The sequence below is a fragment of the Tetrao urogallus genome, assembly GCF_951394365.1.
Source record: "Tetrao urogallus genome assembly, chromosome: 4".
Lineage (NCBI taxonomy): Eukaryota > Metazoa > Chordata > Aves > Galliformes > Phasianidae > Tetrao > Tetrao urogallus.
Window position 1 is genome coordinate 48,124,278 of NC_136817.1, and position 19,341 is coordinate 48,143,618.

At 35.5% G+C, this 19,341-nt stretch overlaps 1 protein-coding gene across 1 annotated transcript in view; it reads right to left on the bottom strand.

Moving 5' to 3' along the window:
- Positions 1-17,621: 17,621 nt before the first annotated feature.
- Positions 17,622-19,341, bottom strand: part of GRXCR1 (glutaredoxin and cysteine rich domain containing 1) — a gene marked incomplete at both ends in the record, with an annotated part of 34,162 nt that continues 32,442 nt past the window's right edge. Inside the window, one exon of the mRNA XM_079534242.1 lies at positions 17,622-17,798. Within this exon, the coding sequence (XP_079390368.1) occupies positions 17,622-17,798 (177 nt within the window). The remainder of the gene's footprint in view (positions 17,799-19,341) is intronic.

A 19,341-nucleotide genomic window follows, 5' to 3' on the forward strand; every position in this document is an offset into this window, starting at 1 on the left:
GCTTACAAGCAGTTGATTTGCTGTGTGTAAATAATCGGTGCTAAGGGTTCTAGTTTAAAAATAAATAAATAAATCTATCCCTAAGATGGATATGGGATATAAATGCAGTTCAAAATTAGGCTAAAAATAACAACTATGTTAAAAAAAGAAATTTTGAAACTTACAGGGAAAAATACAATGCAGCTAATCAGAATGTAGAAGCTACAGTACGAGCTGTATCAGGCATGGTTTAAGGAAAAATGGAGATATCAAAGGAGAAAGATACGGGTGGATTTCTGGGTGGTTCCGTGTAGAGCCAGGAGTTGGATGCAATGATCCTTATGGGTCCCTTCTAACTTGAAATACTCTATGATTCTAAGGAAAGTGCAAAGGTGCTAACAGACAATATGTTTTTGTCTTTAATGTTATTTATTTTATGCTTGTACTCCGAAATTCAGAGTGCTTTTACTGATTAGCAGTCAAAGTGTTCGAAATAAGCCTTTATGAGTAGAATACATATTTAAAACTGTGTAGGTGACAGGGACAATGGCAAAAAAGCTGAATAAATTACTAGCATGAGTGGACCAGATAGATATGAGTAAACATTTAAATAAAATATCTAAATAATGTTGCATTGCAGATTTCAAAGGAATAAACTACTTGATATTGTGTTCTTAATAAAATCCCATTAGATCCTATATGATATAGCAGCAAAAAGGGTTAATGGTCATATGATACTTAAATTAGTAATAAAGGTATGGGAAAAGAAACTGATTTCTTTTTAACTGTGCTGAGACTTCCACTTATACTGTGGAAATGTGTACAGTTTAAGAGTCCACACAGTAAAAACACCTTTTGAAAATTCTCTGATGAAAGACAAATGCTCTAAATGCCAGAGAAATTGTGTTTTAGTAAGGGTTTGAAAGCCCAATCTGTTCAGTCCAAACAGAGGGACTTGAGAGGTGACTCTATTACTGCTTGTAAGTACCTCCACAGAAATAAATTCTGTATTAAGAGGATGTTTAATATAGTAGAGATATAATAAGAACATATGGCTAGACCATAACATCATGCCAGAAAAATCTGGCATTTTTCCAGTAACGAAGATGATCGGTCATTACAGGGAACATCTGAGAGAAGTGATGGGTTTGTAACTGTTTCATGCCTTTGTATCAAGATTAAATGTCTCTGCTGGATGTATAAATTTGTGAAATGCAACCCATTTGGCTTTAACTAAGTGAAACAAGATGATTCAAGATCATTTGACATTTATAAACGCTGTGGATATGTACACCCGGACAAGAGCTGTGCTTTGTCTGTGAGGCCCTGTGGGAATACAGGGAAGAGTCCTTTATGCATTGAAAGAGTCATTTCTTTTTTCTTCTGCATGGAAGAAAATCTATGCCTATGTTCCCAACTATTTGGGGATATCTGAAAACACCTGTCTATGTAATCATTTTGTATAACTAGACAAAAGCAACATGCGATTTTATGTAACAATATAGTCCATTTTTCACCTTTACATCACCAACTCTCACTGACTTCCTAAATAGAGTAGTTTCTGTATGTAAATATAAAATAGATTTTTAGTTTGGAGCTTTAATAAGATTTGATCCTTGACAAATAGTGATGGATCATCAAAAATAAAATGTTTTCCTTACTGGTTATGCTAGTTTTATGGGAAGGTAGCAAATTTGACTCAAATTTCCCTTTCATTTTTTTGTGTATGCGCTTTTTGTTTGTGCGTGAACTTCTGTTTCGTAGTGGAGCCTTGCTCTTGCTTTGCTGGAAGACCAGCAGCCATTCTGCTCCCCTGATAACTCTGGCTTCTGTAGATCAAGAAACAGGTGTTGTGCCTATGCATTTTCAAGTCATCCACAGCTCTGGCACAGAATCTTGTTTTTGACAGTGTATTGATTAGTAATCACTCTGCAAATGCTGATATTCATGTCTTGTTAATGCAAAATGTGAGTTATTAAATTCTTTTCCAGTATGGGACTTGTCTTATTGGAGAACATGTTCTGGAGCATTCCAGTCACTCAGCCCATCTTGGAAAAGTATCTTTGTCGTATTTGTGGCAATACATAAGGTTTATGCTGAAAAGAAAAGAAATGATGTCTCATTTAAAGATAATGTAGCTGATACAATTAAATAAAATTAGAATAACCCTCTTTCTTCAGACCACTATCAGCATGAAGTTCAGCTGCACAGCTTGCCTTAGAGAATGGTTAGAAAATACTAGGAGACTATTCTCTGGCAATAAGAAAGAATCTAACTTTTATTTCCTGCCAGCCTAGGCCTTTAAAAGGTACAGTGTTCATCACATTTCTATCCATGTGAAAGCGGTGGGGTTATACAGATAAGCTTGTGTAGGACAGAGAATCTGTGGTCCCTTCACTACAATCTTTAGAGAGCTGAAAGTGTGCTGTGTGTTTGGAGATAGCTGTAGTACAGCTGGTTTTGGTAGATATGAGGTTAGTACAGGAATCCTGGGAAGAAAAGGGAGCAGAAGCACTTAATAAGAGGTCTGAAGTCTTGAAAAGCATGGTCATAAAGCTGTACAGGGTAAGAAGGAATATATTTTGAAAATGGCTTGGGGGTTTTAGGGAAAGTCAGATAAAGCAATGAAATTACATTCTGCCTGGCAGAAGATATTTGAAATCATATATGTGTCCTTTTGAAAGGAAATCATTAAACTGCATAGGGTTATATAAGGGAAACATATATGTGAATATATAGAATAGCTTTTTCTTAAAGCCTTGCTGATATAAAGTGCTGTGTTCCAGTTCTGTTAACTTGGGAGAAAAAGTAAAACTTTGAAAAGTAAACCCAGTTTTCTGGGTGTAGAGAAAAATAAAAGGAAGCAGTAGCCGAAGGGAAAGCCAGTGCATTCCTGGTTCTGCTTGCTGCAAGCAAAGCTGAGTTTGTTAATTGGGCTTTCAAGGATGTGAAAAACACCAGCAGGAAATTACATGGTGACAATCATGTTGTGGGAATGCAGCCAGCCCTGCAACATCTGTCTTTTCCCAAGTTTTGTTGAAGCCAATTAAATTTCCTTATAGCCAGCTGATCTCAATGTGACCATACACTGACTCAGCCAATGCAAGCTGAGCTTTCAGTATGGGGCAAGGAAGTGTTCATTTCTGCCTCCGCTGCCCAGCTTGGGCACAGCAGCATCAATCTTGCTCTGGTGGTCTTCCTTCACTGGACTGCCATTATCTTTAGGGTGAAGCCAAGGCCTTTCTCAAAGTACCTTCAATCTACCTTTGTCTTTTACCCCATGATCCAGGCAACGTAACGTAAACAGACAAAAATACCTAGCTATTATTCTGTAGTAATTGTGGCTGTCATATTGATCTCAGGCTGCCCCAGTAAATGGAAGGTTTTAAGTACTTTCCCAGTGCCAAGAAAACTGCAAAGCTTTATTTTCTAAAGCAGTTCCTAGTATTTGAATGATCCTACCCATGATGGCAAAGGCCAGGCAAGATGTTTGACCCCAGACCAAGCAATCTGTTTTGCTTCAGGTGCCTCTCTGAGACAGCTTCATTTCTCCTGGTTAAATTCACTTGCCCTTTGACTTGCTGTCTTCAGAAAAAAAAGAAAAAAAAGAAAAATATGTGAAATCATTTGTACAAGTTCTACCTCATTTTCTCTCCTAGCAGACTTAATTATTCAGAATAGAGGGCAAAATAATACAGAATCCTGGTTCTATTGTCTTTCTGTTCCTGTGCATCAAGCAATTAAAATTTCATTGAAAAGAAAGGTTTATAGTATGGTAATTTTCATGGAATTCATAGGCATACACTGATGAGGATGTTGACAGAAATGTAAGTGAATAACAACCTGGCAAGGGATGAAGCTATTAGAAGCAAAGTGTCCTCCAAGTCATTCTATAAAGATCAGTGGGTTTTATATCTGGTAGCTTTTCTTTACATAGTGATGTTTCAGTGGGAATTACAGGAGCACAGTTTACCTTATGTTTTTTATTTCACGTGTGAAGACTGTGCATGGTCAGTGCTTGGTAACAAAATAAAAGATGGAAAGTAAAGGAACATGAACAACATGGTTTTGAAATTCAGGATTGATACAGGTTTTATTTCTGTATATAACCCAGCCATATATCTCTACATGCCCTCAGCTGAGTAATTGTTATAAAGTTATTTATCTGATATCAATTTATCATCGCTGCCAAGTAAAAAGATTAGTAGTAGATTTGTTGTTGTAGGAGAAAAGTATAAATTATTGTAAAATATATTTTGCTTCTCTACAGGCATATTGTATTTTACCTTTTCATCTGCAGTTCATAACATTATCAGTGCTCAGTATATTTTCTTGCTTTCTCTTTATGGCTAGAATTATCTTCTACATAGAGACAGTTCAGTCTTGAAAACTTCCTGCATGATCATCATTATATATATTATATTGATTAAATGGATTGATTATATATATAACATTTATATATATGGATTTATCAATATATATAAATGTTATATTATCATTATATTATCATTATAATCCACCACCTCTTCCCAGAATGCAGACAATATCAAGACAACGTTCTAGTTTGTTTCTCTTCCAGACCAAGTCTGGAGATCAAACAATCTGTCTTACAAATCGCGATCAGTCAGTAGGTGCTGGAAGACCTCAGTGAAAAGTGACACCCTTATATGAAAATAATGTTAGTAAATATTTTTATTATATTTTGCAGAAAACATAAGGGATGATTCCAAAGAAACCTAAGAAATGTACACTCTAAATAAAAACATGATGAACAGCCAATGATACAAATCAAAGAATAAAAGGGAAGACTGTAAGCAAGCTCACGCGCTTGTTCATGGTCTGAACATAATTGTTTATATACACATACACATATATACACCATAGCAATAGTATGTACATAGTATTTCTGCATATGTGTGTATGTAATTAACATCTGCAACCTGTTTAAGATATTCTGAGACACAGTTTCATCTCAGAATATCTTATCTGCCTATAATTGCTGTTGTAGACAATAGTATGTTTCTGCTCTTACTTTCCCAAACCTGTTTATATCATTCAAATTATTATGGGAATTTTAAAAATGTATTTTGCAACTCAAAAGCAGTAGTATTTGCATGAATGAGAAGAGGACACACCACAGTGACAATCTGTTCCAGCTGCTGTGGGCTGGAAAAGACTAACTTGCTGAAGATTATTTCTTTGAAGAAAATTCTTTCATGTCCTGTTCTAGAGATACTAGAAAACATAAGTAGCTCCCTTTTGTGTTCACTCACTGCTTGTCCCTTTAATCTCAGCCTGGGTTTTGTGAGTGGCATTGCTCAGATGGCCTCTCATTGTGAGTAAAGGACCTCTGCTTATGCTGGTGTTCACCAGACATCTCCTTGTCCAAAACAGGAACATCATCTCTGTGCTAGGTGAAAGCAACAGCCCTTTTCAATGGGCAACAGAAAATTCTTGTGACAATGCCAATGTGCTCTTCCAGAGCTGGCTGCTGTGCCCTTCCCTTTTAACCTCACCCTGTTCTGAAGGCTTCAAGAGCTCCAATGATTCTGTTTCTTCTTCAAATAGAAATTACTTCTCTCTATGCTTTGTTCTTAGTGATTCATTTGCGATCAAAGTGACACAAACTTCCTGAGCAACAGGAAAAGGAAACAGGGAATTCTGCCTATGGAAAAGCAGCTCTGTCCCTCCTGCATTGCAGTTTATGTTAGAGGGCATTAGTGTTGAGTCCTTAAGAAGCAAGGTCATCCCAGTGGCTCTTTTGCAACTGGGATAAAAGACAGCTGCAGGCTGAGTCTGCCTGCAGAGCTGCATTGCCTGTGATAGAAACAATTACTGAAAATATTTCCAACCAATCTCCAAGTTTAGGCAGCTTCTGGGTGTTTTTGTTTCTTTTGTCAGGAAAGGCAATAATATGGCAATAAACTATTACGATGCCATATAGTGACGTGTCCACTGTATCACTGGTCTCAGTGTGCCTACAAATTTTGCCCAGCCTGCGAACAATGCAGTCATTAAGGAGCTTCCTAGCCATTTTGAATTACTCCTGGTATCCTGTAAAACTGCTGACCATAAAATGCTTTCAGGACAGAATTTCACTGATAATATATTGCATATCCCATGTGGATTTCTACCTACTCTGCTGGGTTCTCATTTACAATGAAAGTAAGAACACTTTTATTTGCTGTGCTCCAGATGCTGGTTCTGTTGTTTTCATCAACACTGTGCTATCACTGTTTCCTAGTATATTGTTCTCTTTGGTGAGATTTCTTCTAATCCCTGCAGCTCATTGGTGGTATTACGAATACCATATATCGCACTTCCAGAAATAGCTGTCACTGTGATGTGACAGTTCAAAACACAAACAAAACACAGCAGCTTTTGGCTGTAATTCTCCCTACCACATTACCATGTGCTTTCCTGATCAGAAATAACTAAGCATTCAGTACTTAGAAGGAGCAGCACAGATACAAAGGAGACATTCGTTTCCATTCTTTCAAAGGCAAGTTCTTTTCCATTTTAATCATAATTCAGAGCAGTTGTAGGAAAACACTTCAGCTATCTTACTCCCTCACTTAGGACCTCTTCTGTGAGTTCCTGACCCCTTTGGGGATTTCAAAAGGCCCTAAAGGCACTCAGTAGGTCTATCCTGGATTTGTCAAGCAAGGCTAAAGAACTGAGAAGGAAATAGAAGCCTGAGCTATGAGGTCTAGAGTTTCTTAGGTAGTTTTTTCTTTCTGCAAGCCTTTCAGCTTACATAATCTATTCCAAATTACAAAAATCTGATTTTATGGAATTTGTGATGGAATACCTACACTGCCTTTTTTTTCTTCTGAACAACCTTCATCTTATAAAAGAGGAAAGGGGAATCCTCATTTTCAGCTAGATTGCCAGTGCTGTGAAAGAACATCATTTTGTATGATGCTGGGCTAACATGACAAGATTCAAAGTTCATAACACCTTTGGCACAAATTCAAAGGTTTTTTGCTTTTTCCTGTGAGATGCAAATTGTTTTCTAAAGATTATCTGAATTCCAAAATCAGTAACACCCACTGAATAAAAGAATAAATAAAAATATAGAAGTTGCTTTCTCTATTTGATCCAAGATTATAGGATGTCATTGGTGAAATGATCTACTATATTTTGTATGCCCCTATTTATTCCACCCATTTATATTATTCCTCGTATCTACAGGGGAAGAAGTAAGTAGACTTTGCTTCAAAAATTGTTGATTGGTATACCAAGTTATTTCTGAGGATTGAAAACAACCAAATTTCCATTACATTCTAAATTGCCCTTGTTCACATCCAGCAATATAATGTGTCAAAGTTGCTGAGATACCAGTATCAGCATTTATTTTTTTGACAGCCATTATTTTATTTGCTTTCCACAGAGATCATGAGTTGCTGATGTGGGAGTTCCAATGTGTGTTGTATTACAGAGACTGCATAGTTCCCTTGTGTCAAATTTCAGATTGATATACTGGGTAACATAATAGGCCAGGGCCTGTTGTCAGTGTAGATGTTATGGCTGCATGTGATATTAGGTGTGAAAGATCTAGGCAGGAAATATTTTCATCCAATAAAAATATATGGATTTAGGTCCAAATGATGTTAATAAATATTTGTGCAGTTTGGGAATCTGAGTTATGGCCTTAGGTCAGGAGGAATTCTCGCAACAAGGATTTCCTCCACCAAATCATTAAAATTCAGTCAACACATCTAATTGATCTCTTATGATATGTGATATGCACTTAAGACATGAGCTCATAGCAGCTTAAACTGGAGAGAGAAATCTCCTTGGAGTAAGAGATGTTCACTAAAAACAGCAACAAATTTTCAACAGGAACATTAAAATCTACAGGAAAACATCATTGTCAAAGCAAGAATGGTTTCTCTACCTGTTTAGACCTGCTCACTATACTTCTCATTCACAACAATCTCTGTATTATTTACATCATTTATATAGATGTATCGTTAAGTGACACTTCACAGCTCTTGGCTGTTTTTTGTTTCTCAAAGGTATTTCTACTCTCCTTAAACTAAATAACACTTCCGTCCCTCTGCTTCTGTTATTGGTTCCTTTGGGGCAGCTCTAAAAGTCCTTCAGTGTCCATTTTGCTGTGCCACGTTTTCTGTTGCATTCAATCAGAAGGACATGTATCCTTAGCATGATTACTATGGGCAGCCTGCCATTTTTCAGCAATATTTTTCAGGATTTCATGACCTTTTCCAATGAATTAAAAATAGAGCCTGAAATGACTATCTCCAGATCAGGTAACTTTGAATACATCTTGGTAATATTTCTGTCTGGTCTTCTGTCTTATCTACAGCTATTAAAGTGGCAAACCTTTTATTTTTTTCTTATAAGTGATCTGTGCTACAAAAAAGTATATGCTAAAAATGCATTAATGAGTTAATTGCTGTAGAGAATCTCATTCAGTGATAAGCAGCAGTGTTTGCAACTTGAAGCATAGTGATGATAACCCTAAACTTCCTATACAAGCTCCCTGAAAAGCCATAATCACTGTTTTTCTCCTAAGGGGCTCTCAGTCTCACTAATGGATTAGGGCTACTTCTCTGTTTGGCCCTTTCGCTCCCTCCCAGAAAACTGATGTCTAAATTATGTTGTATTAAGAAGAAAATTTTTTCTGTAGCTACTAATTTCTTTACATATGGATGTTCCCAGCATTACAAGACAGGGAAAAAAAAATTATAATTTTTCAGCGAGGACCTTCATAGTGCTAGAGTGCAAGGCAGCACATTCTTTCTTTTTTATACAAAACATGAGACAACATCGTCATCCTCGATCTGAATTTCTTAGTGAAATTAAATACAACGCAACTTAAATACAATTTTTAGGGTTTGTATTAGTTTCAATGTACATTTAATATTCTCATTTGATTTTTACTGAGAGGAACTTTTATTTATTAAAATTTGACTGAGAGGAACTTTTATTTATTAGAATTTCCTGCTTTGAAATAAAAAATCAGTTCTAAAGGATAGAAAAAATCTGTTCCTTAATTTCACTAGAAGGTAGCGATTCTAGTAATGTGATGAATTAACATACATTTTTTTGCTATTCTAAATATTAGGAATATAACTATTATATAATGTAATTGCTATGTAGGACAGATTCTTTTTTCTTATTTAATTGTCTTAGCTGGGTTACTGGCACAGTAGAAGCTGGAGATGAATTTAATATACAGAAAAGGGTCTGGTGAACAAGTGAAGAGCTACAATTTAATTCAAGTTGTGTACTTCAAAGGGAAAGTGTTCAGTGTTGCACGATGAGTATTTGCCTGCAGGAATGTGAAAATGTCCAGCAAAAATCAAATTAGACATGATCTCTACATGTGATAAAATTTCTTTTTCATTGAGTAATGAATCTGCACAATTTGGGCTTGAACCACATAGATAGTCATTCCTTTTTATTTAATTTGATAAGGGAAAATTCAGATCTCTTTGAACATCTGAAGGTTCTTCGTTAGAAAGGGAAGAAAATTACTGATATAATGAGTAGTTAAGTTTACATTATGAATAGCAGTAGCATTACCTAAGATCTGTGTGTTTTCCTAGTTGTGTGCACAGTTTTGGCCTGTGCATGGAGGGACACCAGCAGTGATAGCAGTAGGTGCTACTGAGTCCAATATGCTACCATAGCATGACATCCTGCTAGTTCAGGAATGTGGCATAAGGGAACATCCAGAGCCTTTGCTGAAGTGCTGCAGACTTTCACTGTGCCTCATGCAGGACTGAAGGTATTAATGACGAATTTTAACTGGCCTTGTCCAGCAAAGGTCAGGGAAAATCCTAAATCTTGTGCAAAGAATGTCTCTACTGAATGCAGCTCCAGGTCCACCTAAGAGAATTCTGTAACTGAAAAGACAAATGCCACATGGCACCAAGTGACTAGGAAAGCAAATTCATGAGGACAATGGGACAAGAGTTTGTATTATTTTCTTCAGAAACAAAGGAAGGAAAATGGGACTGTAGCTTTGTGTTTAGCTCTGTGGTTTTCTTTCAGCCAACAAGTTATATCACTTCTGGTAAATATTACCTCAGCTTTTCATTATCTCCTTTCAACTGCATTCTGAACAGATTACACATATATAAAGAAGAAAAGTATGTAAGAATAAGAAGTCATTTTTAGCTAATAATCTCAATTTGGTAGATTCATTTAGTAGCAAAATACATGAACTACTTCTTCCAGGAAGGGTGTTGTTTTTACTTCAATTAGATGAAGTACTGAAATTATTTTTGTGTCATCATTGGCTCTTTCTCTTGCAATTAAGGTAGTAGTTGTCCTTTGCGGAGAAGACATTTTCCAATATTATGTCAATAGAGAACAGTGCCTAACAATTCTTATATCTCTGTGCAAAATGGCAAGATAAAATATTTGTGGCCCATTTTGCAGGAGAAAAATCATCACCAAGCAAAATAAGGTTCAGAACTGACAAATTTTTCCAAAAACTTGTGGTGACCTCTCAGTATGAAGCATGAATTCTTACTTCGGTAGATGTGATATGATATTTATGCACTATTGTGTAAAAAAACAAAAACAAACAAACAAACAAAACAAAACCCAAACAAACAAACCTCAATGTCATGAGCATTGAAAACGTTAGAAGCGATAATAAGAATCAAATACCTCTAAAAACAAGAAAATGTGACCAATCTTTCTTCTATCAAGCAGACGTATGTTTCTAATGAGAGTTTCTAATGAGTTTATCTGCTTCTCAGTGTTAACTGGAACTTAAGTGGAACTTAAAGCTTGAATTTTCAATTTACTTTTTAACATATATGATTTTTGCACACAGACAGACTTTAGAAGCTAAATCAGCCATGCTATGAGTATTCTTAACAATTTAATTGTTTCCAGGCATCTTAGCAGTATGAAACGAAGAAGAAAATAAGGAAAGTAAAAAAGTCATAGTTTTTCCAATATGAAGCTTTTGGAAAATAAAATTTTATTCACTTTATAAAAGAAAAAGGAAGAAGGAAGAATGTTCTTCAGAGCATATGTTAGGGTGCATAAAGCTTTTAGTAAATTCCAATTTCTGCCCAGAATTATCTATGTGAACCTACACATCAGCAAAGATTGCTTTTTTGTGGAAATTCAGATCAATTTTATCTGCTTCACTGCTGCTGAGGCAAGCTGGGATGTTAAAATGGGGCTGCTAAATTTGACTCACCATTCAGAACTGCTGTGATGACCTTCAAGGTTTATGAAATTCTTTAAGATCTACTAACAAGAATTCCTTTATTACAAATATTATCTATGTGGAATTCCACGTTGGGGGGGGAAGTCATTTTGAAAGAGTTTTCTAAAACTCTTGAAAAGAAAGCTCACTGTGAAGTTAAGGGGAAAAAAAATAATCACTATCAATAGGCTGTTGCTCTGCAAGTGCACGCTAAATTAATACAAAGCCTGACAGCAGCTGAAAATTTAGTAGGAAAGAGTAGAATAGACTATTTCTACTAAATAGGATGGACAAACTGTCTGAAGGAGAAAAGATGAACTGTGTGAATTCAGGGTCAAACATTAAAAACAAGTTAGGGTATAGCAAAGTATTCTAGACCACAGCAAAGACAGGTAGTAGAAAATCTCCTAGGTAGGGCAACAGGACTTATGGCTAAATCCCAAGTCTATAAATAACATAGTAAGTAGCTGTACTGAGGTATTGAAGGGAACTGTAAAGTGCAGTATGACATATTTGGCACTGAACATCCTATAATCTGCAAGAAGCATAGGCTGAAATAGGACATGCTTATTACTGTAATAGATCAGTTAAAGGTCTGGAAAATAAATGCAGAAGAATATTAAAGAGTTCTTCAAACCGTACTGCTTATGAAAAATGTGCTGTAAGATTGGCTATAAAAACAGGAAAGAATTCTGTTTTTAACTTTTATTTGACACAGAATGTGAACTTTTAGTAGAGAATGTAAGACTGGCAAATTTGGGCTCACTGTGTCCCAGGCTGCTAAAAGAATATGGGACACGGAGAAAGGAGATAGTACATCACTTGTCTGGCTGCAATGTATGCAGTGCCAGCTGATATTACGAGAGGACTCCCTGAATAGCAAAGGTGTCCCAGAACACTAAGCAAGAACGATTACAGCCTGAACTTTCTGTTGTATCTGTACCAATCTTCTCAAGATTTTAATTGATGGATAGAATAACAGCAGGTACATCCTACTTCCGTTTAAAAGTACATTTCTATTGCTAGATGGTATCCACATAATTTTTTTTCCTATCATCATGATGATAGATAAAACTTATCAAATATCAGCCTGCAATTAACATCAGTTTGCATGTAATGTTAAAAGCAATAATTACAGTACCTCAAATACGTGAGTATTTACAATGACTGTTTATTGTTTTTTGTGCTTGTATTTAACACACACATATAAAAAAAGACTTTTACTGAGACCTTTGACATTACAGACTAAGGCACTGATTTTATGCCCTGTCTGCTGACTAGACTCCTGAGGCAGTAAAAAGCACTGGTTGCCAGTGCAGCTCTATTGATGCAAAGGATTTAGCATAAACTTATCATCCCACAGGTTTGGCTGATTTTTTTGAAGTATAACATCTGTTTCCTATGGTGCACTATTCCCAGGTGTCACAGAAGGGAAAATTAATGCACAAATGACCATTGTGACACTCTGTCTTAAAGAAGAAATTCCTCCCGTATCTAACAGACAAGAGATTCATCTACCAGATGTAATACTATAAATTTAATGAGTAAATTCTAAGTGGTAATCTTAGCAATTAAATGGTGGTTTTTTTAAGATTTTTTACTGATCCTCATTTGTTAATTTGAACAGATCATGATCTATAATAAAAATAACAACTGTAGTCAGCTCTTCTATGGGGTCATATATCCCTGTGTGTTATGAGAAATAAAATAAGATTTCATTTTTCTCCACATCAGAATATAGCCCTTTTTTGGCTACTAGAGGATATCATCTTGAAAAATATTTGTATATTTTCAAATTTCAGGACAGTAATCCATAACGTCTTGTGCTTGATGTCAAATTGTTCTCAAAAAAAGAGAATCCTCCTATCAGTGGAAAAAATGAGGCCTCAAAGAGAGACACAAGGAAGGTAGTATATGTCTTATTGCATTGTGGCTCCTCATGAACAGTGAACTTACTGGATTTCATAAATCTTTTGAGCTTATTTTAAAGCCATTTTTCAGAGCAAAGTAGATAAATTAGAAGAAGCTTAAGCTGCAAGGTTTTTTTTTATTTTTTGGGGGGTTTTTTTGTTTGTTTTTTTTTACAGCTCTTTCCTTCTAATGCAATTATTTCCTAATTCATCTCCCCTTAGCAAATTAACACTAGAAGGAAGAGAAACAGGATTAAATATAATAATTTATTTCTAATAACTTCTACTTTTCAAATCATTGTTGGCTTACAATGACCATTACAATAATCTCTAAATTTTTTAAAGTAAGATATGCAGACTAAATTCTTCTCCTTCCTAAATTATTTAGGGCATAAATGTTTCCTGTCAAATGCTTTTGTGGTCAAATAATGTATCTAAGACTAAGTGAAGTGTATAAAATTAAATGTAATACAACACAAAGGCAGTAGATAGAAAAAATAACTAGAGTCCACCATTATAAATATTCTCATGAAAATTGTAAAACACAGCTCAGTAAAATTATTTCCCTGTTTTCATGAATAAAAACCAAAATGTCTCAGGAATTTAATTACTTTTTCATATGACACTGAGGTCAAAACTAGTGTTCCATTGAAATATGAGTTTACTTGTAACAGAACAAATTTCTCGTGTTTCAAGACCTGTCACGTTGTTTTCAATCATAACTATGAGTTCCTGCAAATTAACTCAGAGTGAAAATCTCAAGGCACATTCATTATTTTAAAAGATACAAATATGCTATGCACTATAATAAAGTTAATTTGGTGAGTCAGATATGCACAGTGCTTCATTAGTAAAGACAACATGGGGTAGACCCAATCAAACAAGTGTTTAAGTCAATACAATCATTCTCCTAAATTTGAGAGGAATGTATTTGGAATTAGTAAATGTTAGAAATAGGAAAGAATGTTAGCTCCATGTCTAATACTCTTTTAGATAGGAATTAAAAGCACAATCATGTCCATGCAACGTTGCCACAGAAAATCTTCTAATTGAGAATAAATATAAAATAAGTTGTTAGAGTAGATGGCTGGCAGGTAGAAGTCTATGTATCTTCAGAAATGGTGCATCAAGGAAATAACCAGTGATTGAATGTAAATCGACTCTCAGTAACAGTATTTCTTATCTTAAAATGGATGGATTTTTTCCACAGCAAAAAAATGCTCATTGTGATTTTATTTAAATAGAGAAAAAAGTTTCTCTGCAACATAGTAAAAATACAAATATGTATTAAATATGATATATTAAATAAAATTGGGAATTCCTAGTGCAAGTGTAGTGCAAGTGAGAAATGATCGCTATGAAGCATGTCAACATAAAGAAAATGAAGTGAGGAGATTTTAAATTCTGCTTAAGTGATCCTATCACTTAGAGTGACTAATTTACTTACGCATTACTGTAATTAAATCCATCCTGAGTCTACATAGGATGACATTACATAGAGGTTTGTTCAACGTGCAGTCATCTGTTGAAATTTAAAATATGAATTTCTTCCTCAGTGTGACACGGCCAATGCTTAAAGAACATTCATTCCACTCTTAAAAATTATCAGATCGTTATGATTAATGAGTAAGATAGTAGGTCAAAGCCTGTGGGTGAAAATCTGCGGTTGCAGCCTTGAAGCCCAACGTCAGGCAAATAAGGAGAAAAGTTGAAAGAAGTTCCAAATCACTGTCTGGTCACCAAATTATCACGTAAATTCTCAGACTAATTGTTCACCTCAGACAAGTCAGAATGCTCATGAGTGAATGTGTGTCAACACTGAATAGGCATTGGCAGAGACCTTATGTCACATATGGCTTCAGTTCCTAGTCCCTACCACATCAGCATTAGGTTTTGTTGTAAAAAGTAGTCCAGATATTTCTTTCTTTGATGTCCAATGGACAATTGTTCCCTTTCCACAAATTAGCCAGGTAATGTCATCTATAGCATTCAGTACTTTTTATTTTGTTTGCTCTGTTTTGTTTTCCCTCTCTTTGAAACACCTTTTTTATTTCTTTCTAAGTTTCCTCAGTTTGACTCCGTTTGTTCAAAACTTTGGATGTAACAAAGCTATGCATATTTAAATCAGAACAGAAATGCACTCCTTCTCCAATCTCATACTAGCTTAGAAGTCATGTTTCTGGATGCCAGATGCCTTACAACAGGAAGTGCTATTCCCTTAACTTTTGCTATCAATATTGTTTCTGGCTCCTGGGTTTGCTTTGGTCGTCTTGTTATTCCATTGTATCATGTTCTTCCAGGCTAATTGAAGAAGCCAGACTCAAAACTCTAGGAAAGACAGCAAACCATGAAGTAAAAACATCTTCCTGCAACATTTTTTTTTTTTTTCCCCAGAGTGTTATAATGAAAACACAGCTGAAGAGAAAAGGCCAGTAAAAATTTGTCGTTGGTTTCTTGAAAGATAAAGTGCCTGGGAATTCTCTATTTTTGAACATAATTTGCTCTGTGTTTTTATTATGTTATCTTCTAATTTTCCTTAAAAGTTCTCTGGAGAAAAAAAAATATATATGTGCTTGAACTCTTGATTTTATAGTTTCTTCTTCAAAATAGAAAAATGAGGAGGTTTCACCATAGTAGGAACTTATAGGAGTGAAATATCTCTTCTAGAAGGGCCGTGTCAAGGCTAGGGTAGTTTCTCTATGTTTCTCGCCTGGCCCTTAGCAGTAATTCATGGAATGAACTAGATTTAGTGTATTCATCTAATTCTTAAGAAGATGATTTTTCTTATCACTTAGAACATTGGGAAAACATCTTCAAACCCTTATACCAGATTAATTAAGAACTTGGTTTCACTGAAAATATTTGATATGCTCTGACCAGTTACAGTAATGTTTCCTTGTAATGCTTCAGTGGAAGAACAGTGATATGAGCTATCTCATCATGCAATACGTCTTTTCTGGGGTGGAAACTGGAATTATAGAATTACAAATGCACTGTTATTTTCTTGAAAATTAATTTCAAAAACATGTTTGCTTATGCCACATGAAGTGTAGTATTCACTGCTGAGAATACACTTAGCCATCACAGCCATAGTATATTACTAGCTTAAGAAATAGCTTTCGTGTAACAGAAATGATGATTCTAGACATCACTATTCTGCTTTATGCTACATTTCATTCCTTAGTCACACCATTTTGGGCTGCAATATTAGCCAGAAATTGAAGTTACAGATTGATATTAGAAGGGAATCATATTTTCTGGTTTTTTATTCCTTTCCCATACACTTATAATTTAAACACATCTGCAATTCAGTTTTATCGCTGAGGTGCTTCTAAGATTCGTGGATGTCGTCCATAGAAAATATAATCTCTCTCATGTTATGTAAAAAACCAAGACATTCATTCTGATCCTCACAGTAGAAGCTGTAGGACCAGTAGGATCTTACAGCATTTTCAAGCCTGCACAATTAGTAGCTCATAGAATACATGTTAGTCCTTTATATTCAAATTTTCAAAAACATATGTTAGTCCAACTCTTAGCACCAACAACCACATCTGGTTATAGCAAGTGGTATGAAGGTGGATTTGGAGGGGTCCAGAGCAGCATAAGGAGCTGTTGAGGAAACTGGGATTATTCAGTCTGGACAAGAGGAGGTTCAGGGTAGACCTTATTACTCCCTACAACTACCTGAAGAAAGGTTGGGGCGAGATGGGGATCATCCTCTTCTCCCATGTAACTGGCAAAGGTCAAGAGAAAATGACCTCAAGTTGTGCTGGGGAGGTTGAACATTAGGAAAACTTCCCTGATCTGGTGCTGGAACAGGCTTTCTGGGGGGGTGGTATAGTCACTATCTCTGGAAGTGTTCAAGAAATGTTTAGATGTTGTATTGAGGGACATGTTTTAGTGGGAAATATTCGTCATATGAGGACTGGATGCTCTTGGAGGTCTTTTCCAACCTTGGTGATTCTATGACTCTATGAAAAGTGGAGAAAATTGTTTCGTTCTGCTTTGTTCCTAATTTGTTCCTAATTCTTTTGTGTTCCTGTTGGGGATATCATCCAAAAATGATGAAGTTCTATGCAGTGATAGAGTTGTCTGACCACAGACCCTGTTGGAAAGAACAAGTGCTCTAAAACAGTTGCACTAGACCAGACCTTGATCCATAACTGTTGCTAAGTTGAGTATCAGAAATTTCCATGTGATATATAATGCTATGTTATCTTCTCATTTGTTTGGTGTAGCTGATGATTATCCACAGAAGAAGGGAATACTTCATACTCAAATGTAAGCACAGTAAGTTTGGTAGACAACAAATGTATCTATCAATGTAGAAACAAACACCACAGAGTTCATTATATAGTCAGGCACAGGTTGAAAGTGTTCCAATGACCAAACCAGCAGAAGCATACTATAAATTGGTTTTTATTGACTGAATTAGATAAACAGATAAATTCTTTTTTTAAAAAAAAATCATATTACAAACTGCTGCAGTACAATAAAATTGAGTTGCACATGTGGAGATGCCCTTTTTAACCTGCACAGCTTCTGCAGCGCTGTAGCCCATTCTCATTGCAAGCTGTGCACTTGAGGGCTTTGAATGAGTCCGTAAAGCAGTTTCGAAACACAGACATCTTGCTCCCATGGCACACTGAGCACGGAAGGAAACCGAAGCCCCCACATGAGAGGCACTCGTGAGGATGGACTCTCTGCTCAAGGAAGAAAGTGAGAAAGATCAAAATGTTACTTTGTCAACCATCATAAGCTCTTGGAAAAAGAGGCCTTGGGACAGCTTCTCAGAAACACATTTTTGTTCCCATCTTGAGAAACTTCCATTTCCCCATCCTAAGTTATGCCACCACAGAAGAACAGTATGTCTGCCTTTTCCTTTGTAGAAACATGCATGCAGTAGCTAGAGAGGCTCACTGCAGATCTGTCAGTCACATTATACCTCAGTAACTCATGTTCATAGTTGCCAAAATAGCTAGCAAAATGAAAGAACACATACATTGCTCTCTTGCAGTCATCAATTCTACTAGGTACTGGAATTGATTGGTTTTTATATCAATGTATGTTAACATATTATGACTTTCATCGCCTGTATTCTTATGCTGAGTATGCTCCTATTAAAGTTAGAGCTGATCATACAATAAATAAATAAATAAATAAAAATTAAAAAAAAAATCCTAGCTTTTGACAAGCAGTGCTTTAGGAAATAAGTGGTGTCTTCATGTTTATAGGTTTAGAACACTGAAGCTTTATGTGGAAAAGAGAAAGATCATCATTACTCATGTTATACTTGGAGAAAATTGTTGCACGCAAGTCTTAGGTTTGCTCAGGTGTCCTAATTCATGAGTAAAACAATGTTTTTTCTCATTTCACTTATTTATTTATTTGGCAGAGAACACAGAAAGAGATTTTGAAGGCATGTTTAAGCTATACTTGATGAAAGTATTGCTAATTTAAGTGATTGCTTAGTGGTGGTATATTATTCTGCTCCAAACTCATACTGCAATGTAGAAGTACGTTCCTACTTCACCTGGCAATACTATTGATACAACAGTTCTTTGGCTCATACTCAGCAGCTATTGTGCAAATTTATCTAAAGCAGCGTATTTTGGTCTTACTAGATATGCAAAATACTTACATCATTCTTTCTTGCCATATGTTTTATTGGTCTGTTAGATTATTGTTATAGATAAGGAGAAGTCATAGGAAGACTAATAGATTATGCAATATATACGTCTATTAAGCAAAAATCAGTTATATGGGAATTTTTTTATGGGGGACAAATCAACTAGAAATGCAGTAGCATGGAGTATTGGAAGGGGTTTTTCAGTTAGTTTGTTTGTTTTTTCCTCCATTCTTCTTTACTGGACAAATGACTTGTTTTACTCTAGAAGCAATGCTTAGAAAAATTTAGTGCAAATCTATCAATTACTTTTATCTCAGGTGTGCCCTTGTCTTTCATCATTGCAATTAATTTTAAAATTTTAATACAATATTAGTATTTCAATAATTAAATTCATTATTACTTGTTATGTTTGTAAGTAACAATCTTTCCATGCAGAAAGCTGAATTTGAGAGCTAAGAAAGAAACATTTTATCCTAGTGGCTAAAAAAATCACTATTTCTCTCTGGAACACATTGTTTCTATAACCACTCTCTGTTCTTTCAGTAATGAAGAAACATGACTGTCCCTTGTAACTGTAGCAAAACCATTTTTTGTTATAAAACCCAGCAGGTAACTAT